The 26,713-nt window shown below is 34.1% G+C and overlaps 1 protein-coding gene across 3 annotated transcripts in view; it reads right to left on the minus strand.

Annotated features, from left to right (window-relative positions):
* The window catches only part of ADGRL3 (adhesion G protein-coupled receptor L3), a 687,513-nt gene that overhangs the window by 389,673 nt on the left and 271,127 nt on the right, over positions 1-26,713 (minus strand). For all 3 annotated transcript variants that reach the window (XM_042984449.1, XM_042984448.1, XM_042984447.1), the window contains exon 6: positions 24,736-24,949. In XM_042984449.1, coding sequence (XP_042840383.1) covers positions 24,736-24,949 — 214 coding nt within the window. The remainder of the gene's footprint in view (positions 1-24,735; positions 24,950-26,713) is intronic.

Below are 26,713 nucleotides of genomic sequence, written 5' to 3' on the forward strand. Positions count from 1 at the left end.
CTGAAATATATCATCCTTCATAGTAAAATATTCAAAACAAGACACATAAAAATTATGTTCTCATTTACATTGTCTTCAAAGCTTCCTCCACCTAATATAAAGAACAAATAATGAAGGAACATATCCAGGACCCTAAACGTGTGGGCAGAATTTGGTGAAAATGGGGGAATACAGTGGGAGATGAAGTCAGACAGGAGTTGAGGGTTCATATCATATTAAGTCTTCAAGGCCATGCAAGGCACAAAATATGATTATTTAATTTTAAGAGGGAATCTATTCCTTTAACATGTTTAAGTTACTCCAGCTCCATGATGATAGGGACTACCATATCATATCATTTCATATCAATATGAAATGGGATGATTGAGTGAATTGGAATGATTGAAAAAAAAAAAAGAAGAGAAAAATGAATACACCCTAAGATATAAAGAGGCTTAAGAATGTCTTCTTCCCTTTCTCCCTTGAAGTAGACAGCAGCTCCCAGTCATGCCCTGGGGTCTACATGTCTTAAAACCTCATGTGGGGCTACCAATCTTATGCTCAAACTGGCTAAAGTGGCGAGCACGCTATTTCACATTTCAGACATCCATGTATATGACAATGAATGATTCAGCAGTGCTCAGGGAGATGAAATCTATAAATGGCTTGTTACTTTGCCTACTAGGTTGCAAAAGCCAAAATCTGTAACCTTTTTGTAGACAGCAACGTAATCCATTTTCCCATTAATAAAAAAAGAAACTGATGCTTGTATTTAGGGGCTTTTTATTTTTATTATTATTTTTTAAGTTTATTTTTGAGAGAGAGAGAGACTGAGACAGAGAGCAAACGAGAGCAGCGGAGGAGTAGAGAGATAGAGAGAAAGAGCAGGGGAGCAGAGGGAGAGACAGAATCCCAAGCAGGTCTCAAACTCACAAACCATGAGTTCATGATCTGAGCCGAGACAGACACTTAATCAACTGAGCCACCCAGGCTCCCCTTTAAGGGCTTTGTAAAAGTACCTTTACTTTTACATTGTCTCTCAAAGTGTGTTACAATATCTACCAGAGGTCATTGAAAGCAAGGAGAAGATTATAGCCATAGGTGAGCTCTTTAGAAACTACTTTAAAAAAACTTCATATTTTTGGTTGATCCAACAAATAAGTAAGGGTATATATTTTCAGGACAAAACACAGGAATGGACCATCACTCTTCACTACTACAGTCTGGGGTGCCTTTGACTATTGTTTCTGATTTCTAATGAGTCTTTTAGCAGGCTGTATCACCTGGAAAGTTTTCAAAGGTGAAGAGAACAAGTTTCCCACCAGTAAATGCTTTATTTGATACAATTCACAATAACTTTATGGCAGAAAGACAAAATGATATCAAAATCATGCCATGTATTATGCAATATTTGCTTTTGTTTCTAAAGTTCTTGTATTCATCATATGCTTAAAATGGTTGCATTTCAATTTGATGAGAATAAAAGGTTTTTTTTTTTCTTTCAGCTTGTAAATTAGTATGAACTTTTTCCAACAGGCAAATTAAGCAAACCCTTTCTCATGTTTTCAACTTTTATTCTCTTTAAATGATCAAATTTCCATCTTGTAATGTGCTAAGTGAATAGGAAATGTACATGGTTTATACTAAAACAGCAGGGTAGATGAGTTATCGATTACTAAGATTCCTTTCCATTAAATTTACACTTACAAATTTAAAAATACAGTCAAAATCTTGGGGCGCCTGGGTGGCTCAGTCGATTAAGCGTCTAACTTTGGCTCGGGTCATGATCTCACCTTTTGTGAGTTCAAGCCCTGCACTGGGCTCTGTGATGACGGTGTGGAGCCTGCTTGGGATTTTCTCTTTCTGCCCTTTTCCCACTCGTGCTCTCTTTTTCTCTCTCAAAATAAATAAATAAATATTTTAAAAATATGTATATGGTATTAATTCCAAATGTAAAAAGGGTATTCACCGAAGGTATTTTTTCCCTTCAGAGGCCCAGCTCACCTCCGTGGAAGTACTACTCTGACGGCTTGTTAATACTCATCTTTCAAATGGACTTTCACTATCAAATTAAATTTACCACAGTTACTATGGTAGAGACAGCTGGTTACTAAAAAAAAATAATAAATAAATAAATAAATAAATAAAAATTGTGTTGTTTATTCCAAAATGTGGGGAGTGGCCGCTCAAAGAAACCATAGAACCGAACATGTTTATCAGGAGTGGCTATGTGACTAGTTCTTGCCAGAGGATTGTGATTGGAAGCGAATGGGTGACCTTTCCAAGGCCAGGGTTTCCGGGAGCTGTTAAGGGATCCTCAGCATCTAGCCCATGTCTGCCCTCCCAACAGGCAGGGGACTCCCAGGCCATTGGGAACAAGGAAATCACAAGTTAAAGGAATCCAGGTTCTTTGATAACCATATGAAAGAAAATTACCTGCCAAAGCATCAACTGTGAAGTCTTATATGGACAAGAAATACACTTCTGTGAGTTTAGCCACTAAAATTCCAGGGTTTACCTATGAAAGTGTCTTGAACCTCCCTGATACAGAATGGTTCTATGTATATTGGCATTTTAACATAACAGACTTGAAGTGAACAACAATAACAACAACAAGAATATTTTACCTATGCCTAAGAATATGAAAAGATTTTGATAAGTAGTTGTCACTTTTTAGTCAAATTACTAATGCTAATTATATGCAAATACTCTTTACCTCACTATCCCTTCAGTATTTATTTACATTTTTTTCTTATTGAAGTATGATTAATATGCAGTGTTATTTTAGTTGTAGGTATACAATACGATTCAAGAATTCTATATATTACTCTATACATTAGTCATTATTTGTCTTTTTGACCTCCAGGAAATGAATTTCTAACTTAGAAGAAATAAAAAAAAACTGTCACTTTCAATGTATTAATGTAATGTTCTGCTCCCCTGATTAAAACATTTTTTTTTCCTTTTTTCTTACCACTAACAAGCAGATAACATGCTAGAAGAATAACATGTGAACGTTTGCCTATATCCTTACTAAAAATCAGCAAAAAATTTGATCTGTTGACCATCTCACTATAATCTCTGTGAAGTTATTTCTAAAGGACTTCCCTTAAATATTTAGACTATGGTTATTCTTTTAATCTGCTAGATCATTTACGCTACCAAAAGATTAGGCTGTATGTACCTTAAGTTGGAAGTAATTTTTCTCTGTCCATCATGTCCTTTAAGGATCAGTCCTGCTGTAAGAAGGTGACCTATCATGTCTAAATTTGAAATTACACATCTTCTAAACTGTAGGTTGCTGACTTGCCCCTGGGCAATCTTTGGAAATAGAACCCATGATAGATGAAGAAACAATGCATTACTCATGTAAGGTTAGAATTAAGAATGGCTTTCAGGAATGTGGCAACTATCTCAAAGAAGAGTACTAAATTAGTCAATAAACCTATATATTGAATGTTTGCATCATAGATTCCTTTACATTAAAAATGAAATAGTTTCCCTTTATGAAAGAGGCGTAGGTATCATTTCCCTTATTTTAACATGAAGTGCTCATAAAGATATAATTAATTCTGGTGGCTAGAATTCACATGCCATTTAGGCCAGGTCTCTCCTGGTACACATCTATAATCTTGATGTAATTACTAACACCGCCCACCTTTGCTTTCAAAAGTGTCTCTGTTTAGATAAAAATACATATCATCCTACATGTGACACACCTTTGGTAACTATTATATACTTGTTTCATTTCAATTTATTTTTTGGAGGGAGTTTATTGAAAGCAACAAAAGAAATCATGGATAATTTATGCCCATTTTATTCTGTATATGAAAACCAACTACTCATGGGCCATTTTTTAAATTCAGATCAGAAGCTGGAGGGTCCTAATTTGATAAATTTGTTATCACAATGTTACACATTTGAAAATAACACGGGGCATACCCCAGGGAAGAAAGGATTAAGACATAACAATATTAGGTGCAGCTGAATTGCATAATCAGGACTGCACATATAAATACAGGAAAGGAAATGCAGGAAGGAGAATTCTAAACTATTGAAATACAGAGAAGCTGAACTAAATAATATCAATTAAGGCATGAAACAATCCTTCAAAAATGAATCCTAAATATTTTGGGTCTTTCTGCCATGAACCATGTTTATGTCTTCAATTTTAAGAGCTAAACTATTAAATATTAATAGCCATGAAAATTAATCAGACACATTCTTACTCATAAATGACTTTATGAAACCTAATAAAGGTTTTAAAATAGTCTTTAGGGTGTAGTCCAAAATAGTATATACAGCATATTGTACTTTGCTTATTAATTATATATTCGCACATGTCTGCACAGATAGAATTTATTATTTCAGAAGGTGAAGGGTAACACATGGGCCTATATTTCTCTGGGAATACTGATGAGTAAATTTTAATTAATCTCAACATTAAACAGTTTGGAACTCAGATATCTTTTTCCATGTAAAATTGGCAAATGGACTAACCAATAAGAAATTGTTGGCAATGATTTCCCTGCCTTATCCCTGCTGTGACTTCCTCTATGCAGTTAATAGCTTCACAGTTGATAAGGCTTATCTACATAAACACAAACAAATAAGCATTATCATACATTCTAACAGAATGCTAAACTGTAAAAAAACCAAAAGAAACAATTTTAGCGTGCACGCACACACACACACACACACACACACACACACACACACACACACACACATTATTACCTGTCACCTTAATCTTAAGAAATTCCAAATAAATTCACAGATAGTCAGTGAAATATTAATTTTCCCAAAAAGATAATAACCTTGTTTCAAAAACACTCTCACATGATTGAGCTGATTGGATGCCACTAGCAATACCCTCAGGTGCATTTCTAATCTCATACCTTTATGCTGTCGTATATATCAATCATATAGAACATTCCCAATTAATAGTATAAATAAAAGGCACGATAAATTCCATATACCTATGACCTTGTAGTGTTTCCCATAAAAGACTATGCCCATAAAAATAAAACAGGCACATGTTTAAAAGATGAAACTAATGGATGAAAAGTTCACCTCTTTCTCACTCATACAATCTCCTTGTTCACATGAGGTAAAGTATGTGAAAAGGCCAGCAAAAGCATGAAATAAATAAAAGAATAGCTAAGTAACAAATCTCGGGTGTCTGGTGCCTGAATAAGTCATATTTTGAAAGTCACGGTTATATTTCTATATTTTTCAACTATGAAAAATCAAAGATCATTTGCCCTGGTTCATTTGATTTACTTAAGCAACATCTTCTCAAATTACAAATAAGTGAAAGCATACCATTTCTAATGACATCATGTCTGAGGGAAAACAATTTCTAATATGGCTATAATAATTTATTACTTTACTATCTGGCTCTGACCAAATGCAATTATGAGGACCTAGTTTTGACAGGACTCCAGTATGTGCTGCAAAGTTATACCCCGATGGTCTCCACCTCCTCCTTCCACCACCACTATCCAAAATAACCCTGGAGTATAACTGCATGCTCTGATTTTCAAAGTAAACTGAAACAAATTCTGAGATTGTCCATTGAACTTGAGAGATTGCTTATACTAATTAAGACCCCCGAATGGCTGAACTGCACTTTAAGTTAAAAAATTAAATGGAGCCCCATTCATTGACTTCTTTTTTTTTTTTTTTTATTTTTTTATTTTTTTTTTTCATTGACTTCTTAAAGTAACCATCATTCATAATAATTCATATTTTTATCCTCAGATTCAGTAAATTACAGTAATATTAGAAGTAAAATACAAGTTGAATCTCTTCTTCAAATTTAACTTGTTTGAACTACAATGCATTCTTTAAATGGTGCAAATTTAAGAATTTAAGAGATTTTCATAAAAATCCAATTTCTGGCTTCTTGTTAATAATAATTTAAAAAAAAAAAAATCTAACTGCACATGGATAGCACTCCAACATAGCAAACTTTCTAAACAGTGCACATATCTTCAGTTTCACACAATTCTTATCATTAGTCCCCCTAAGGCCATCAGAATTTATCTTTATACTTCAATATATAAATAAATAAACACAAATTGAATGAGTTTGCAAAATGCTGTTTTCCCTTCTACATTTCTAATATTTGCCTCAGTTTTTGTGTGATTGTTTTGGAATTTTTGTGTTTTCTTTCTCAGTTTATTTTATAATGCTGTCTGTACTTACATGTTTTTCTATTTCTCTGTATATACGTTTGAAATTGTCTACAGCATTTCACATTAAGTTAATGGGAACAATGTGTTGTTAACTTGGTCAATGAAAGAACGAATAGCATCATTAAGCGGTTTGTGTCTGTCATGTTCAAGGACACCATCATGGCGGGATCCGAAGAAGCAAAGAGACAAGATCAAAAAGGCAAAGCTGTGTGTACACTGAGGGATCCAGTTGTATAGGCTATACGGGTACTTAATCCCTTTTCATGTAGGCCTGTTCTCCTGTGGTAGTACCATCATCTATTTTCCTAAGACAGAAGCTTGAGGTTTATCTTTTCATTTATTTCTTCTCTCACCCTCCGCTTCCAATTAATGATGGATTTCTCTGGACTCAGTCTTTCTCCATTCATTCCACAATTGCCAAGAACAGTCTCATATCTGGACAATTTGTTACATGTTTCTAACTGGTCCTCAGGCCTGCATTCTTTTTCCCCTTCAAATCTATCCTCATTATGCACCTAGACACAAATTTTTCTAACGCAGGATTTTATTTCACTTCTTCACTTAAAATCTTTCAGTGGTGCCTCTTCAAGCTTGTTATGGACAGACCTGTATCCCTACCAATTCATGTGCAGGCGCCAATCTCCAATGTCTATGGATTTGGATTTTTTTTTTAATTTTTTTTTTTAACGTTTATTTATTTTTGAGACAGAGAGAGACAGAGCATGAACGGGGGAGGGTCACAGAGAGAGGGAGACAGAGAATCTGAAACAGGCTCCAGGCTCTGAGCTGTCAGCACAGAGCCCGACGCGGGGCTCAAACCCACGGACCGTGAGATCATGACCTGAGCCGAAGTTGGACGCTTAACCGACCGAGCCACCCAGGCGCCCCTATGGATTTGGATTTTAAAGAAGTAATTAAGATTAAATGATGTCAGAGGGGACAGCCCTAATCCAATAGAACAAGTGTCCTTATAAGAAGAGGAAGAGACCCCTGGGATGCACATGCACGGTGGTAAGGCCATGTGAGGATGCACAGAAGCCATCTGAAAGCCAAGGACAGAGGCCTCAGGAGAAAGCCAACCTCCCAACACTTGGATCTTGGACTTCTAACTTCCAGAACTACGAGAAAATAAATTTCTGTCGTTTAAGTCGCCCAGTCTGTGGAATTTTGTTATGGCAGTCCTAGCAAGTGATTAAAGTCATTATAAAATCTAATACTCTGAAAATAATGGTCAAGGCCATTATTTGCCTCTATATGCCTCATCTTTTACTACACTCTGATTTATACTTTAACTTCCAGTGTCACTGAACAGCATCTATGCAATTCCATACTTCTCCCCATGTCCATGCTAGCCCCTTAGCCTCCAATGTCCTTCTGATGCCTGTCTCCTATACACCCTAAGACTTAGCTCAGATTTCATCCTCTGTGTTTCCCAGTACACCTCAGGCTACCCTAGGACCCCTGATTTTAGTCCTTAAGTTATCCACATCACTCTCACTGCATCGGCCCCATTGAGTCGATGTAATTGTTTATGCAACCCTCCCCCCAACTCCCATTAAGCACCCTTATAGTGAGGAACTCTTTTCGTCATGTTAAAGTTCCTGGCATTTAGCATGATTCCTGACCCAGCAGCCTATGTGGAAGCATCTTTAGTAATAGCTTATCTCTATTGTTAATTTGAGTCAATTTGTGCTATCAAGCCTGGACTTGCTCAGCATCAGTTTTCAATACTCATTTCACATACATAAGCTCTTAATAAATGTCTACGCAATACAGAAACTCTGGATATTTGTCAGATGTTTGAAAAATGAAACTTGAACTTTTTAAAGCAAAGTGATTTTATTGACAAAACAAAACAATAGCCTTTAGGTTTTTCTTACTTTCAGTTTGAAATCAAGGATCCTAAACTATTCATAATTTAACTGTATCTCCAGACTACAAGTAGCACTACATGTCCATCACAGTGTTAATACAGAATATGCAATTACTAAAGAGAGTGCACATTCTTGCATTTATGATGACCTATTCAAGTGGAGTAGCTTGATGCTTCTAAGACGTAGCACCACATTACCTATTCAGTATTGTTGCAGATACTCAGTTGCTACTGTTATTTCTGAGTAAAGGTCAAGTTCTCTCTCACAAAACATAATAGTCTTCTTCACCCAATACATACACATAAAAGGTGAAAAAAGATTACTTTTTGAAGATCGAAATTCTGCAAAATGTACTTCCTTCTTTTCTTTTCTCTGTTTTATTTTTTCGTCCACTTTGGTGGATACTTTGTCCTTTATGTTTTACAACCAAAGCATGTTGCCATAACAGATCACAGTTAAGGCAAAAGAATAAGGAAAATCTAGACAAAAATCCTATTCAGGTGGTAGGAGGAACTGAAATGCCTTCAATAAACTACAGTCTTTTGACCCAATCTTCTGTGAACATCTGGTTACCCAAGTAACAGATAATCCAGGTAACTGCACTTTGGTTTGGTAGGTATCATTTTACCTTTATGATAAATGTAAACCCTGCAGGTTGTTTACTTCAGCCTGACATCAAAGTGATTTAAAATCCCTTAGAGGGGAAATGGCAAATGGTGAAGGATGACAAGCAGAAGACTGGCTCTTGTGGACACTAGTCCCAGGCCAGACACACACAGCAAACGGAAGCTGCCTCTCTGGTCCTGCCCTATATATAGCACTCTTTTCTATCCTCTCCTTAGTGTGAAGAAACCCACATGACCTTTCTCCCTTTCTGGCTTAGAACCTTGGCCAGATACCAAGGCTGACACCTTGGAGGTAGATACTCAGTAACATTCTTTTAGGACCAGAGCTTTGGATAGAAACATGTTTTTCTTTCCTCTAATATCTGACTCTCTACTTTCTTGTCTTTTCATGATGAAACAAGTTTAAAGGCTTCCAAAAAATGGAATAATTGGGGCATCTGGGTGGCTCAATCGGTTAAGCACCCAACTCTTGGTATCGGGTCAGGCCATGATCTCACAGTTAGTAAGTTTGAGACCCGCATCGGGCTCTGTGTTGATGGCATAGAGCCTGCTTGAGATTCTCTCTCTCCCTCTTTCTCTCTGTCCCTCCCCTGTGCTCTTTCTCTCAAACTAAATAAACTTAAAAAAATGGAATTAACTTTTAATTTCCATTTTAGTGCATGGTAGTTTGTTCCTATAATGAAAATGTTCTATTTTTTTGTAGATTAATAGACCTCATGTGTTTATAATATTAACTTACAATTTTTTAATTCATAGTTAAATAGAAAATAATTTTAATGTGATAATTACTGTTAATAGCAATATATGTATATATGTGTGTGTATATAGGTGTATGTATATATTATATATATATACATATACTTTTTCTGTTAGAAATGAATCATACCATGTGCTGTGGGATATCTAACAATGGTTCATTTACTAGGTGTAAACAAAAGATGTTAGGACTCTGTAAAACTGCAGCAATTACTTCTATAGTAGAACATATGGAATTGTTTCATCGAGTTTCAAAGTGCAATTTGAACTAGAGGAAGGGGAAGAAAGGATCATTTGAGATTTTACATTGTTTTAAGACTTTTTTTGTGCTGTCACATAATATGCAATTTCAACAGCTGAAAAAATTCAGAATAGAATTCATTGTTATTTCATTCCGATGAGCAAACTATGATGATATTTCTCTTTTTAACTTTTTGGACACTTTATTTCAGAGGGAAAATACCATTGATTAAAACATTAAGTAATTTTAAAAGCTGTGTTGTTATAAAGTCTGGTCCATGATCCCACACCCAGTTTCTTTCATTAGCTTGACCTCCACAACCTGAAGTGGAGGTTCAACACAGCAGGTTGCAACACAGCAGGTGCAACACAGACACGTGTCCAGGTCTCAGCTCAGAAGCACTGGCTCATGTTCAGGGGAGAGGACCAGCCCAAAGCTTCCATGTTAGTCTCCACAGACCAGTGATGGAAAGAGAGGGAGAATTTGCAAAAGACTGAGATTCCACCTTGTAACAAAACTAAACTTGAAATTTAAATTTAATTAGTACCAAACATTTCTTCTTTCCTGCAGAATCTCTGTCAGATGGTGGAGCATCCAACACTCTAATTGCTGCAAGACTAAAACTAAGGCACTGGTTTTCTTTCTTTCAATGCTGAAATACTAACGTGGGGAAAATGTTTGCCTTCTTTTATTAGTTTGGTTTGGTTTTTGTGGGGGGAACTGGTACTGAAGAGACCTCAAACACTCTGAGTGTCTGAGGCTTCCATTGGCATTGTTATTTGTAGTAAAAGGTAAACCACTTTGTGATATTCTGTTTAAAACACTGACTTGCCTTTGGAGTACGGGATGGAGAATTTTCATGATCTCTCCAGCATCTATTTATCTCATTTTCTGTCAAGAACATACAGATTTCCTTTTGGTAACCATTCTTCCTTTATTTTTAGGAATGTGCTTTGCCTGGGATTAGAATCATGCTTAGCCATGGTGCCATTAAACTGAATGCCAGAAGGAAAAAGGGCGGGGGGGGGGGGTAACTAAGAGGAAAGGGAGTAAGTTTGGGTTTTCAAAGAGCTTCTGTTTCTTGTTAATTTTTCTTTCTGAAAAGATTCTGAATGCTGAGAGATGGGTACACTATTCCCAGATCCATGAGCTTATGTAAAAGAGCCTACTTAAATAATTTTTTCTCTAGTCTTATGGAGAAGGGTCTTCACAAGGAGAATTCTGATCCTATTTAGGCTTTGTGGCTTGTTAGCCTACACATTGTCCAGCTATACTAGAAAATGTGTGGTAATATATATTTCGAGAGAACCCTAAAGTTTTCGAAACTCCTAGACTGGGTTGTCCAAGAAGCATCTCCTTGCAAGAGTACTTCTTATCATTTTTACTAGTAGCACACTTTGTATTCAAACCCTTGTAACACTTAATAGTTTCTGTTCCACAATTTGACCTGCTGGGTTTAAAAATGCAGTTGGCTTCCCACTGTGCCTGTTATTTCATTAAGAGGAAAATGTTGGAGTGGTGACAATGCCTATAATCTCTCCTAAAATTCTCTGTTAATTACTAATGTAAACAGTATGTGGGTAACTGTTCCTTATGTGGTCTATCAAGATGTTTTCAACAACACTGGCAGAATGGCATGATACTGGTGAGACAAAATTCACAAGGATAAGACCTCCTTTTCTCTAAAAACCTATGAAGGTTATTGTTTGGGACCTATCTTACTTTAAGAAAACAGAGAAAATTTATAAAACTTGATTATTCAATCTCGAACCTAAAGGAATGATCTGTGGAGACACTTCCAAGCCACATTCTTACCAATCTAGTGACATTTTCACAGCTCAAAACACAGCCTCTTGCTGCTGTGTAGATGAACTCCTAAGTGTAAGGCAAACACTCTGGAGAGACGCTAATAGCCCTGGTTATGTGTGTAATCTACAGGATGATGCCTAGCATTGTTATTTCTACTAAAGGGTGAACCCTGTTGCGATGTTTCAAATACAATACCAAATTATCTTTGGATGAGGGAATGGAGAGTTTTGATTATCTCCCCAACAACCATTTTTCTCATTTTCTGCCAACAACATAACAGATGTACCTTGGATGAGCATTCTTTCCTCATTTTTAGGCATGTGTTTTGCCTGAGACTGGAATCATTCATAGGTCCAAAGACAATTTTAAAGTAAGACGGTGATGACATTCTTACTTAGGACTATGAAGCCGAAGAAGTGGGGTGGAAAAGACAGACTGTGCATACGAGAGACATGAGACCTGAGGTCCCAGGAGTTAAAGAAATGAGAGCGCCCCAATAAAAACTTATTTGACTTTCAAAGGTAAACTTAATGTGCTTTATGGATTTTCCCAGAATCAGAACTTTTTACCCATAAGTCATAAAATAAAAGAATTAAAAATAAGTAGAGCAAGAAAAATATTTACACATGTAAATACATCATGACATCTATCTTTATAATATAAAACTGATGTATTGTTGAAGTCATACTGGGGAGATTTTTTCTGAGACAGGAATTCTTTAAACACTTCTCTTTCAACCTACACAGGAAAACAAACATCAAAATCCAGAATGGCACCTCTTATTCAACAATAGAGAATAATGGAAAACCACGTATCTCCAGGAATAGTAAATAAAAACCACATTAGCACAGTGCTGCTACACATGTGGAAAAACATAGATTTTACTATCTTCATTATGAGTCTTCCAGGTAAGTAGTTTACTTCTAAACTGTTCAGTGAGACAACATGTAGTAAGACGCAGGGCTTGGGTTTCAAACCAAAGTCTACTGCAAAGATTTCAAAGTGTATTCACCAAACAGATAAGATGAGGCATAAATATCTGAAGAATAGGGGGTATTTACTAAACATCCTCACAAAACCAGAACAATTTTGGAGCTCCAAAAGACGTTGTTTTTCTTAAATAGCGTCTAGACAATTGTTGAATATTCCCTTTCCAATGTGTTTCCTGTTATAATTAGAAAAACATATTTTTAAATTGTAAAGTCTAATGATTTCAGCTAAGTTTTCTATATTGCCAACGAATAAGAATATTTTATAATATCAAATACCAATTATTCTGCTTTCCAAAGAAACTAGTTCTGAAAACATATTTATATAATTAAAATAAAAGCACAGGGTCACATTTAACCTTGGATCACTTTGCCTGTGTGAGCATCAATACTGTCAATAGTAAAATAATTGTGTACGCTCTTCCTAACAAAAATATAAATATTTTCAAACATAAGAATAAAATAAATGGATCAGAAACATATTCCTTTACTTCTTAATAAATGAGAGAAAAAGTAAACCTGATATCTTAAACCATGAGATAATAATTTAACCATTTGATTCCAGGGTAAATATATGGTATTTTTCTTGAAATTCATCCGCATCTTAGCAATACACATCATAAATACCCTATACATTTATATCTCAGAAGTTGTGTCGTGTGTGTGTGTGTGTGTGTGTGTGTGTGTGTGTGTACGTGCGCGTGCGTGTGCGCATGCGCGCATTGGCACAAGCATGTCGGCAGGCTCGGCCTACTACTTTCAGAGTTGCCCCTTTTAAGGATACACTGAGCTCATGCCATCCCCATCAAAACAACATTTTCTTCAATTATTTTCTGCAAGAAATTGTGACACAACAGAGTAAAAGAATCTAGGAGATAAGATTTTATGCTGCAGCTTCGTTTTATCATTTTCTGCTGACATGCTTTTGTAATACAATTACAGCGATCCCATATGCATCCAACCACATCGCAGGAAGGATTACCTTTTCCTTTGTGTGCACTAACGTGTAACACTTTTGATATGTGTTTGCACCTCACAACGTTCACTGAGACACATTTTTGGTTAGTTTGCAGAAGGAGGCTCATATCTCATTCCAATATCCATGTGAGCTTGTCCTGCTCTTATTAATTTATTCCTTTCCACTTCCATGACTTTCATTGAAATATTATACCACACATAATGTTTGTTGTTATAGTTGCAGATTTTTTTTTTTTATGTCACAGCAGGGAAATGCTATTGGAGGAAATAATTAAATGTAAAGTCATTTGAAGGACTCTACATTTTCTTTAGAAATGAAGTTGGAAAGTAATTCAGAAGCCTATCTCCTCAGGCAAGGATGATATACTTGAATTCCTTGGAAAGGTGAAAGGCCTTTTATTAGGACAAATTTTGCAGAGACTAATTTGTGAAAAAGGAGTACATTTTTCTGACCCTAATTTCTAAAATACCTACAGAGAAATAATTCCCACATTCTAGAAGGTTGTAAGTGATGAAACTGGTCATAGGTATTTTTATACCATAATGAAAAGAAAAATATTTGTGGTCTGGGTAGAGAAATATAATAGAGTTTAGTATATAAGTTAAAAATACATAGATATAAACATATATCAGAAGTACACAGGTAACATGCCTGAAGGATGTGTTGCCTACGGCCAGGCTTTGGTGGGTTTCACAAGTATAATTCTAAAAAGAAAATAAAAATTCCTATTAATATGAAACAAGTCAATGCTACCAAAATAGGAAATAATATTAGAATATTATGTTTGATAAGATGCTCATATTGATAGAGGCCTGTCATGAATCTTTTACAAAGCATTAATATACTATATTTGATAAGTAAATTCAAATCTTCAGAAGTAGATTAATTAAATGTAAAATATCCAGACTTGTTTAGATGATCAGTGGTAAAGGTTGGGAACCTCAAAGTGTATCTGAATAAATTAACAATATCAATAATTTTAACTGAAAAGGTTCTCCTCATTTCAATTATCTACTCACCTTCAAACCCATAGCCATCTAGTTTCCTCCTTGTGTAACACCCATTGCTTCTTGCCTTTTTTATTACTTCTGAAGTATGTTTTCCTCTTTTTATTGCAATCTTCCTGTAGACTTCATTTTGAAACATTTACTTCCTCAATACACAAATAAGTCTAAGAAATAGCTCCAAATGTTTATTTTCATAAGGTTGATGGTACTAACAGTTATGGGTAATAGCATTTTGGAAAGACTTCAAGTCTTTTCATGCCAAAACACACATACATATATTTGTCTATCGAAATTACTCCATACACATGAAAAACATATTTTGCTTTTGCCATTTGGTAAACTTAATCACAAAGAAATATATTTCTGATATACATGTGATAAGGTAAATATCTAGTTTTATGGAAACCATCAATTAATGCAATTTTTCACATTAACAAATATTAGGGATTTAGTTATTATGCAACAACTTGGGAAATAACATTTCTCTCAGAGTTAAAGTACTCTCACATCAGCACATAACAGGAAGATTCACAATGTATTACCAAGAATGATTTACTAACTATATTTTTTGTAGTTTTTTTCACATTTAGCTGTATTTGATAATATTCTTAATAGTAAAGAAACAATGAATCAACTAAAGCTTATGGCCAGTAGAATATTCGTGGAGGCAAATTTAGCAATATTTTTAGCATAACTGAATTTTTAGAGGATATGAAAAATAAAACAAAAATATTAAACAGGCATAAACTGATTATATAACAAAACAAACTAACTATAGTGTAGTAAAAATAAAGATCCGATTTCATCTTTATGACTTATTAGCAAAAGCTTTGTAAACATTTATGCCATCTAAAATCTCATTATACAAAACATTGGAAATTTTAAAGCATTCTGTTCCTTATATTCAAGTTTAATTAAGAAAGGCTGGCATGATACATTTTCTCATTTGCAAGTATTTCAAAGTACTCATGTAATGTATTTAGTTTTCTAACTCATGAGCCTGCCCTCTTCCATAGTTTATATATGAAGTGACATTCATTTTCCTTTATTTTCATGAACCATACAAATTTCTATTTAATACCCATTATAAACAATATGTACATTTTTACTGAAGTATTGCTATAGATAATTGTGTCACCATGAAATCCAAAATGTTAAAAACAAAATCTTATCTCACAGATTTTTTTTAACTGAACATTTTCATTACAAGTACTTAAGTGTTTTTGCCTGAAAATTTATCCTAAGGCAGAAAATAAATAAATGCCACATGATTTAATAAGTTCCATGCCACGTTTTCATTATTTGGATGTGTAAAAGATAACCAACCTCTAATAGCATATGTGTGTGTGTGGGATGAACATGCACGTGTGCATGCGCACACACACACACACAAACACGCACACACATGTATATTTTCTTTTCAGTTCTAGCGACTGGTTCACAACTGTTTTTTCATTTAGTCTATTTTATTAAAAATAGTACACACTTTATTTATTTAACTTTTTTATGTTTATTTATTTTGAGAGAGAGTGGTATGAGTGGGAGGGGGCGGGGGGGGGGGAGAGAGGTGGGGGAGAAATCTCAAGCAGTCTCCACACTCAGCAAGAGCCCAACTCAGTACTTGATCTCACAAACCATGAGATCATGACCCTAAGCCAACATCAAAAAATGGATACTTAACCCACTGAGCCACCAAGGCACCCAAAAATAGTGCACATTTTAGACAAAGCACAGAAGGTAATGGATTGCAATATTTATCCTGAATTTTGGAGCTGGATTGCCTAGGTTAAAAAAGAAAGCTTTATAGGAAACTATGTACCTTTTGGATGTTAATTAAACTCTCTATGCCTTAGTTCTTCCATCAGTGAAGAAGACAACAGTATCCATTTCACAGGAGTGAGGGAAGAACTAAATTGGTCAATTCACAGACAGTGCTTAGAACACTGTCTGGCTTATAGGAACTTCTCAAAACATCTCGCTTTATATTTTTATAGCTAGAAATATTTAGCATTGGTAATACAATCAGCTCTGTTCTATCAATGCTTGTTTTTCCAAGAAGCACTACATTACCTAAAACACTTTATAAGCACAATTGATTCAAATAAAAAAGAGGTTTAGAGTCTGGAGGATTTCAGATTCACAATTATTAAATTATTTCTACCCAAGACTTTAATAAAAAATGTGTGTACAGCTGTAATTGGATATTAATAAAACCAGAGTCAAACCAATTCCAAAGTTTGATTGAATGTTTGCATGAGAGAAAATGAGTTTCTTTTCTTATCATCATGATCATGATCAGGAGCACAGTTCTTAACTTTTTTTGATACTTTATCATTTTATCACCCTTGCGACAATAAACAAAGCCTCAAATCTCTCAAGCAAGACAGTACATTGGCTTAAAATAAATTTGTCATCAAGAAAATTTCTATGTGCTTTAACTACCTCACTGGTACAATAGGAATGATAATAATGGTTATCTCTTAGTGTTACGGGGAAATATTAATGAACTAATGAAAGGTAAATTCTTTACCAGAGTTCATGGCAAATACAAAGCACACAATAAAAGTAAATAAGTATCATTATCACCAGTAACAAGTGAATGTATTTCCTATTTATACAAGCACATCATACCCTGAATATTAAAACTACAGCTAAAGGTAAAATTCCTGAATAATCAGCAGGCAAGGAAAGGATATTTTCCTAAAAATCTAACCCAATGGCTATATCGATCAATTTTGTAAGGTTGGCTTCTTATTAAAACTTTACTCTTCTTTAACCAACAGATTAATTGAATTTATAAATTGTGGATGGATTTGAAACTTTCACTGGCTTCTTCTGATGTACTGAGAAATGAAAAGAATTTTTCTGATAACAAAAATTATTTTTAGAATCTTCGAAGAAGAAAAAAAACAGTAAAAAAAAAATCATGGGCTACATACATACCCAAAGAGTGCAGCCATGCTTACGCCATTGTATAGTAAATAATTTTAGGTGACTTTTTAAACTCCATGTTCCTCAGTCTCTTCATCAGGAAAATGAAACCTAGAAGGTAGTCAAAATACTTGGAGACTCACTCCCTCAGTAGCCTCAGCAATCTTTAAAATTACTAATGACAGAGCAACTGAAGTATCATATTGAATGGCTGCTAAATATCACTACCACTTAGTTTTCTCCAGAGTCCTGCGGTATCCAATAAATCAGTGACAGAATTTATGTTCATAATCTGCTTCGTTCTTTTCCTTATAAACTTAAGCTATACTAAAGATAATTACTAGAGTGTTTATACCCTATATACTCTCCTTTTCAGAAACTTATCCTTTTTTCCATGGTGATATCTTCTAAATATCTTCCACAAGATGTCAAGTTCTTCAGACTGACCACAAAGTGTAAAAATAACTAAAGAGCTGGAGGCGGGGAAACAATTAAGGTGCTCATTCAGTATATATATTTAAAAAATATTATACTTTATAAATCAAATATACAACAGAAATATAGTCAATAATATTGTAATGACTTTGGTAGCAGATGGTTCATCCACTTATCGTGGTGAGCATTTCATAATGTATAGGATGATTGAATAATGATGTGGTACACCTGGGAACTAACATAATATTATATGTCAACTATACTTCAATATAAATAATAATTAGCTCATGAGGGGTGCCTGGGTGGCTTAGTAGGTTAAGTATCTGGCTCTTCACTTCTGCTCAGGTCACGATCTGACGGTTTGTGAGTTTGAGCCCTGTGTCAGGCTCTGTGCTGACAGTGCGGATCCTGTTTGGGATTCTCTCTCTCCCTCTCTCTCTCTCTGTCCTTGCTACACTCGCTCTCACTCTCTTTCTCTCTCTCTCTCTAATAAATAAAGATTTAAAAAATAATAATTAGTTCATGAAAAAAACTCTAGATGATTTTAAAACAAATACATTGAGTATTATGCAATGTAAACATAATGAAGACAAAATATAACTAATTTTCAGCCATAAGTGGAAGTGAAAAAAATATTTGCTAAGTATCAATTCTCCTACCCTTTGTCACTCTTTAAATCATAGAATTATTAAGATTCTAAAAGACTATTGGTTTATATGAGTTATATTATTATGTGCCATATTAGCAATTAAAACTGAGAAATTTTTTAAAGTACATTATTGCTACTGTCTTTATCCCTGCTAAGATGGGATCAGTTTCACCTACCACTGCTTTGGCATGATGTCTAATACAATAAAAAAGGCAAATAATAAGTCAGTATTGTTATGAAAATAGTTTTGGCCCTCCAGAAATCCCTGCAAAGAGCTCAGGAATTCCAAATTTCCATGAACCACACTTTGGGAATGACTGCACAAAGGGTTAACATTCCCCATGGCCAGTAACAGACAGACAACATAACTCCCTTTAGCTTTTATCTTAACCAATCCTGAGATATTTTCATCATTTACTAAACTCTTAAATTTCAAACACAATTCATTCAAATTTCATAACATAATTTCATTCAAAATTAAATGTGGATAGCAAGAAGTACTAGAAAGCATTTTAGTAGGACATTCCCAAAATATATTCTCAGAATTGAAATAGGCTGAAATATTAAAAAGGAGGTAAATGGCTTCCAGAAAGGAATTTCCCAACTTCTCCATATTCTCTACGTTTGGGAATTGATAATTACCTTTCTTCCTTCCTTCATTTACTTTTTTTTCTTTACTAAACATGCACACAAAAAGTAATCCTTAAGGCAATGAGTTACATATAATAGTTTCTATACTCAACAGCTCTTTTTACTGCATAGAATGTGCATTCAATGGAAAAGTACCTGATATGAGGGATTATTTTTGATCTGTTATAATTCAGAAGAAAAATGCAAGATATAATGTAATAATTTGGTGAAAGGAGCAAAGGAGAATACTCAATTGAAAAACTCATGTATGTATACACAGTTATTGCAGAACATTTACTCAGTTACATACACATAAAAACTGCCACTGACATTTCTTCTTTGACTGCTATTTAAAGAGTTCTTAACTTCACCAGGATAGAATACAACAAAAGCCAAGATCTTTTTGTAAGCTGTAAAATCCCCTGCAGTGGTACTGATATAAACTGAAATATAACTTTTTCAGAAAGGTGAGAAACAGCTTTCTCCCTCTCCCTTCTTCCCTTCCTCACTCCTTCCCTGACTTTTTTTTTTTTCATGTTCCTGATGTGAATATGACATGTGAAAATGTAATCTTGCTAAAATGCTGGTAGAAGATGAAAAGTAAAACCTAGATCACTCATTGAAATAGAAAAAAAAAATCATCCTACTTTATATATTTAACATTTCTACTTGGTAGAAAACTCTAGAGGGTATTTGTTAAATGGCTAGATTATGATCTTTGATTCCAAGAGAATGCAGAATACAAGCAACATATTTATATCCATGCCTCCAAAAATAACTGCTATTTCTTTGATTTGTCCCCACTGAAATGCCCACTAAGTCTCACTTGATTTCAAATATTCACTTTTTAGATTGAAACATAATGCATTAAGAATAGACATATATAGAGGCACCAGGATGGCTCAGCTGCTTAAGCATCTGATTTTGACTCAGGTCATGATCTCACTGTTGGTGAGTTCAAGCCCCACGTCAGGCTCTGTGCTGACAGCCTGGAGCCTGTTTCAGGTCTGTGTCCCCCTCTCTCTGCCCCTCCCTTGCTCACACTCTGTCTCTCTCTTTCTCTCTCTTTCAAAAATAAGTAAACATTAATTTTTTTTTAAGAACACACACACACACACACACACACACACACACACACACAAAAGAACAGACATACAGACAGAATATACCTTAGTCATTGCATGGGGTAGGAGGGAGATGGGGATTATCACATGGGCATCAGACTCTCAATGTGGTGATGGAAATATTCTAAAACTGATTTATGATGATATCGAATCACTTGGTAAAGTGGTAAATTTACTTTAAAAATCATACTCTTGAAATGAGTGAATTATACAATGTGTAAAAATGCTTCAGTAAAGTTATATATAAAAATGAATGCAAGGAATGAGAGAAGCTAGACATCAAAAATCATATACTATATGAATTCATTTACTTAAATTATAAAATGGGCAAAACTGATTTAAGTAGCAGCAAAACACAGGGATGTGGAGTATGGCTGGTGCAGAGCAGAAAGGGCCACATCGGAGGTGCTATTAATGTTCTGTGTCTTCAGCTGGTTGTTGTTTAGATGAGCTGGGTTTGTGAAAATTCATTAAGTTGTATATATTTATGATCTGTGCACTTTCCCATATGTATATTATACCTCAATAAATATACACTATGTACACATATATACCTGTTTGCAAATGCCTTTTCAATTTGAAAAGTGTAAGCAATTCTACATAAAGTAAGACTGTATACCACATACTCAAAATATGTGTCCAAAGAGTTGGGATGAGCATATCATACAATATTCAAACTTCCCACATTTAGATGGAATTTATGTCCAACTATAAGGAGTAACTCCAATAGGACTTTGTATTGACAAGGGGATAGATAGCATCAAGTTAGTTTATCATCATATTATTAAGATTTCCTTTTTGTTTTTAAAGTTTATGTATTTATTTCTGAGAGAGAGACACAGCATGAGCAGGGGAGGGTCAGAGAGAGGGAGACACAGAATCTGAAGTAGGCTCCAGGCTCTGAGCTGTCAGCACAGAGCCCGACGTGGGGCTCAAACTCACGGACCGTGAGATCATGACCTGAGCCGAAGTCGGACACTTAACCGACTGAGCCACCCACACCAATAAGCTTTTGAAGCCGAGGCAGAACAGGATGGATGAAGTGTTATTGAAGGGAATCTGTTTCCTCATGTTCTTTTTTGGTGCCCAGGCACTCATATTTTATATATCTACTATCACTTTGGTCTCTTCTGGTTCCACCAATGCTGCCATCCTTCAAGGATCAGCTTAACATTCTCTCTTCAATGAACATTCCTTAATATTATCTAGCTGAAAGAGCTTTCCTTTTTTTGAACTCCTCAATAAATGTAAATGAGATAAAAATAAAATATTGAGCAAACAATCTAGTTGTTTACTTTTATCTGCCAAAGAGCTATAGTTTTGTGGGCAGGGACCATGCCCAGCTTATTTATCCACCAAACTCCAAAGCTGTCATGGTGAACTTCATGTTGTGTATTTTCAAGTGTTAGTGGAGTTAAAAATGGAAATACATCTATTAATAACTGAAGATAGCATGAAACCTCAGCTGAATTCAAAATGTAAAATTTCTGCAGTTATCAGTTGCCAACAGTCATTTTCACATTTAGATTCTAAAGCTGTATATACCATTTTTTTAAAACTCACTGAAGTGTGTAAATGTAACACAAAAAGAAACAAAAATCATTCAGAAATAAGAAAGCTTCCAAGTGGCATCACACAATTGGAGAGCAGATTTCCTTATTCATTTACATAGCATTAAACATAAAAAGTTAGTTTTAGGTAAAACCAACAGAAAGTCTGCCCTCTAGAAGCCTACAATTTCCTTTAGACAAGGCAATTGTCTAGGATGTGATAATATGGGTTTATTAATGTTTAGATGCAATAAAGAAGGATGTAGATAATAGCAAGTGAGATTAGAAGTTCCAAGAAGGATAAAGAAATGTGCTCTGACAGTTTAAGAGGTCTTCTAAGTAGGATAATGAAAGAAGAGGTAAAAGCTCAGAACTTTCAGAGAGGATGAAGGCAAAATGGTATAAGAAGAATCTGGCTCTCCTGGAGCAGATATCAGACTGCATAGTTTTCCTGGGGAAAAATATGGAAATCAAAATAACTAACAGTTATTGTTATAGATACATACATAAAAGTAACAATTTTATGTATGTATTTGTTCAATGTGTATTCAAACATCTACATGAATAATATTTCATGCCTGTCCTTGCCTGTGACATCCAGCTAATTCATGAGGCTGAAGTAAGTTACAAAACCTTTTTAACAAGGTTATGCAAGGATACACAAAAACCTTTCACATTTTGTAATAATAATCCTCCAATCTAGAGACATGCTTAAAAAAGTTTAGACACCAATATAATGCCTTTCTAGAAATTTAAATGAGAGAAAACAATAATTATCTAAGATATTTTTTAGAAAAAGTTTCCTCATAATTTTAGTTTCAAATGCATTATTTAAACTGTACATATCATTATGAATATGATACATCCATATCGTAATTAGAAATTATTAGCATTATTTAACATGCTGTCACTGGCATGACAGTGAAAGCTCATTAATTATAAAGCAGCTTAAACAGACATGGCCATCTTATCTCTTGGGAACTTGCAAGATGGAACCTAATTTCATCTATCCAAGAGTCAAAAGCATTTATTTTGGCCAAGTGTAAATGTAGTACATTTAATAGTCAAGATACAACCAAGGAACTTGCCTCCACACAAAATTAACCACAGTTATTTCAGCTGACAATTCTCACTTTGAGAAACCACCAGGGGGGCTTCCACAAATGACTCACTCAGGGTGCTTAAAGCCATTTCACTCTGCAGATTTGTCACTTTCCAGACACATCCCATCTAATTCAACCGCTTGAGAGGATCCATTGTAACTATTTTTTTGCAATAATTATAAGATTAAGGGCTTATTTTGGGAGCCATTAATAATATCAATAAAAGGATTAAAACATTTTCAATGAAAATCATAAAGAGATCAAAGAGCTAGTGAAGTTAATGCTTCTGCTACATTGAAATCAAAAGCTAATAACCACTGAAAAGCAGAATTTCCTCCTCAACCCACACTTCAAATGGATTCAAAGAATCCATTTTTGTATGTTGTTCTGACACAAACAAATAAAATAACAATTTAGTCACAGTGCCCATTCATTCTACTCATGGAAAACCAGGCAGGACAGACCTGTTACCACCTTGCACACGATGATAATTCAACTTTTTTAAGCAGATCATCAGAAAATTTAATTATAGTTGGAGGCATGTCAAATGTATAACAAGAAGAGATCCACAATGAGAGAGAAACACATGAAGAACCAAATGAAACCAAATGAACTTATATCAAGAGGAATCCCTAATTTAAAAATTTTATTTCTCATTAATACTCACCTTATCATGACTTAGGTTTTAGAAACAAACAAAAGCCCTCAGATTTGCTCAGAGAGACCATTATCCTTCAAGTGTAATACAGATGCTTTGTTCAAAAACCTGGCATGTTGTAATTTCAATTAATAGCCTATATAACAGTAATTTATAGAAAATAAGATAGTGATTCTACCAATTTATTAATCACACACATAGATATCAGAATTTTAAGCATCGAGAAGACAAAAGGTTAAAGTTATTGATTTTGTTTTTATGTACTTAAATTTGTTTATTTTTACGTATGTTATGATTTCCCCTATATTTTAAGAACACTTGAAATAATAGAAGTGTCTAAATAGAAAAATTATGAAAAAAATTCACTAGATAGGTCATTTGATTAATTATTTAAAAATTACTTTGTGAGCATATAGTCAGAAAGTATGAATGCTTATAGTAAATTAATGACTTCACTAATTTCTGAGAAATCATAGTAATAGTGAACAACTATTTGTAAGATATGTAATATTTAGCCAATTTATCAAGAAATTTTAGTATAATTTAAACCTTTTACAGTATGGATTCCTATTGACCAGTCTCTGCAGAATTGAAGACCTTCTTTTCCTTTTCCAGTGATATCGTATGATACCTTAACTTACCTTATTTGAATATGGTAATATTTTGATTAGTTTAAATGAATTACGTAAACTAAATAATAAAGAAATAATTTTTCATTGTTTTCAAGGCCAAAAAAATCATGAATCAATAGTCTTTTGCTACATTTTGATTAATGGCTATAAAAATTGCTTATTAATTTTTATTCTTTTTCCTACACTGAAAGGAAATATTTATTAGCATTAAAATAATTTTTCTGTAGCTTCTAAAGAAAATTACATAAAAGTCTGTTTTTGAAAACTGTGAAAAATAAATTTAGTTTCTCATCTAATCAGCCCAGTTCCAAAGCACTCAGAGTAGACCAGGCAACGTAATAACTAATCTAATAAATTTTAATAACGTCCAAATGCCATTTGCAATTTCTAATACTAGCATTTCAGTAATATGGGGAACTAATTTGATATGGAAAAAGTAGTTCAAATGATTCTAAAACACACATACTATTTGTGTTCTTACTTAAGGTCAATAGGTCACACAGATGCAGGCTGAGAGCTTACATTAAATGCGTCCAAGAAAAAGATTATTAGAAGTATCATACCTTTGGGACATAATCTTATAGGCATCTGGCAGATAGCATCGTATATTCTCCATCTGAGCAGGGTCAGAGTCACAAATTTTGTCATCAGTCCTCCCATAGTTGGCACTTTCTATCATGATGACATCTGTTCCTGGACAGCGGAGCTCAATGGGGTAGCTCTCACAGGAGAGCTCTCTGCGGACCACAGCCATCGGAATTGGGGCACGGCTGAAAGCTACAGGAAGGAGGAAGAGGAAGTGTAAGTCGTCTTTATTATGCACAAAGGAGAAGTACACGTGTTTGCCTATCCAGTGTTTGAGATAAACTAACATCAAAAAACACAAACCGGGCGCAATTAACAATTTTAACTAAAATAGAGTATTTCTCACTTCAATAACTTTACAGGATTTTTAAAAATCTAAGAATAACAGATATTTCTTAAAAATACTATCTAATACAGTTTTCGTATACATGGGGAAAAAAACCCTCTGGATTTTCTAAAATTTTGGCTGTTATATGAAATAAAGACTATAAAGAAATATTACCCCCCTCTCCCCCACTCAAAAATATTATCCAGTTTGTAGAGAAAGATTCTCAGGTAAATCTCAGGGGTATCATGCATGTGTTTTGTTTTATCTTATAGAAAGTATTACCCCAAAATTGCATTTTTGTTGAGTCATATCGTCTTAAGTATTCTATTTCAACTTTAAAACAGTTTTCATTTTTCAGTAATAATTAACATAATCAGTGCACTTTATGATTTAATTGTAGGGATAATAAGTGTTCTACAAGAAAATAGAGATTTGTATGGAGAAAAAATAAATTTTCCTTCAGCTCCCTCCACACACTTTCCCCAGCCCCCACCACCACTGTCAAGAGATAACCAGTTAGAACTGTGATGACTCTCTTACTGAATTTTCTACAGAAAAAACAAATAGACATTGTATGGTTCCTCCTACTCCTTTTTACATTTTATTCAGGTATAGCACACTACACATGTTGTCTGATACCTTTATCTATTTATTAATTTAATGGATATCTCTTTTCATCTGTGTATTGTAGCCCTCAGTTTTAATGGCTGCATTATATATATCTATAAACATTATACAATTGATCTTATATTGATGGGCATTTGGGAATGTCCGAGTGTTTTAGTCATAATACTGCAAAAAAGCATAAACATATCTGTATACCTTAGCTATAGTATTTTAGAAAAAAATATAGTTATCCCAATATATTTTATGGTATATTTTTATACCATAAATGAAATTGGTGGATCAAGAGGGAAATACATTTCAAGTTTGGCAAATGTCAACAACTAGATATCCAAAAAACTTAATAAATATGTACAGCTCTACCAGGATCACTTTTCATTTCAAAATTACATATTACCAATTCCCTTAAATTTTGCCAATGCGGTAGACGAAGAATGATACAGTGTCCTTTTTAAATTTTTTCAGTATTCTATTTGTACAATGAAACATATTTTCATGTTTATCATAAAATCATATCATATCATATCATAAATCATATCATATCATAAAATCAAATCATATCATACCCTTCATATTCCTTTTATTTATGAATTGTTTGCTTATATTTATACATGGTTTGCTATTGTAAAAGTTCTTTTTATAGCAAGAAAATTTTAAAAATATCCTTCATATTGGTGGCAAATATGTTCTTTTAGTTTGTTGTTTGATTTTAGATGTTTGCTGAACATATATATTTCATCTTTATACAGGGAGTTTCCCATCTTTTCATGTCAAGTTTAAGTTTCCCACTCCCAGATTGTGAACATAATTAGTATATTATTGGAAGAAAGTCAAATGTTTAATTGTAATAACTCAGGTTTTCTTTTAAAAGCATAGAATTGAAATTCTCAATTGTTTACCAACTAATAAGTTGATTTCTACATAAAAGAATTAATTATGGAGATAAATGGGAAGTATAAATATGCATTAATATTTTATTAATTCACTAATGTGTACATATATAA

This window comes from Panthera tigris, chromosome B1 (genome assembly GCF_018350195.1).
Source record: "Panthera tigris isolate Pti1 chromosome B1, P.tigris_Pti1_mat1.1, whole genome shotgun sequence".
Lineage (NCBI taxonomy): Eukaryota > Metazoa > Chordata > Mammalia > Carnivora > Felidae > Panthera > Panthera tigris.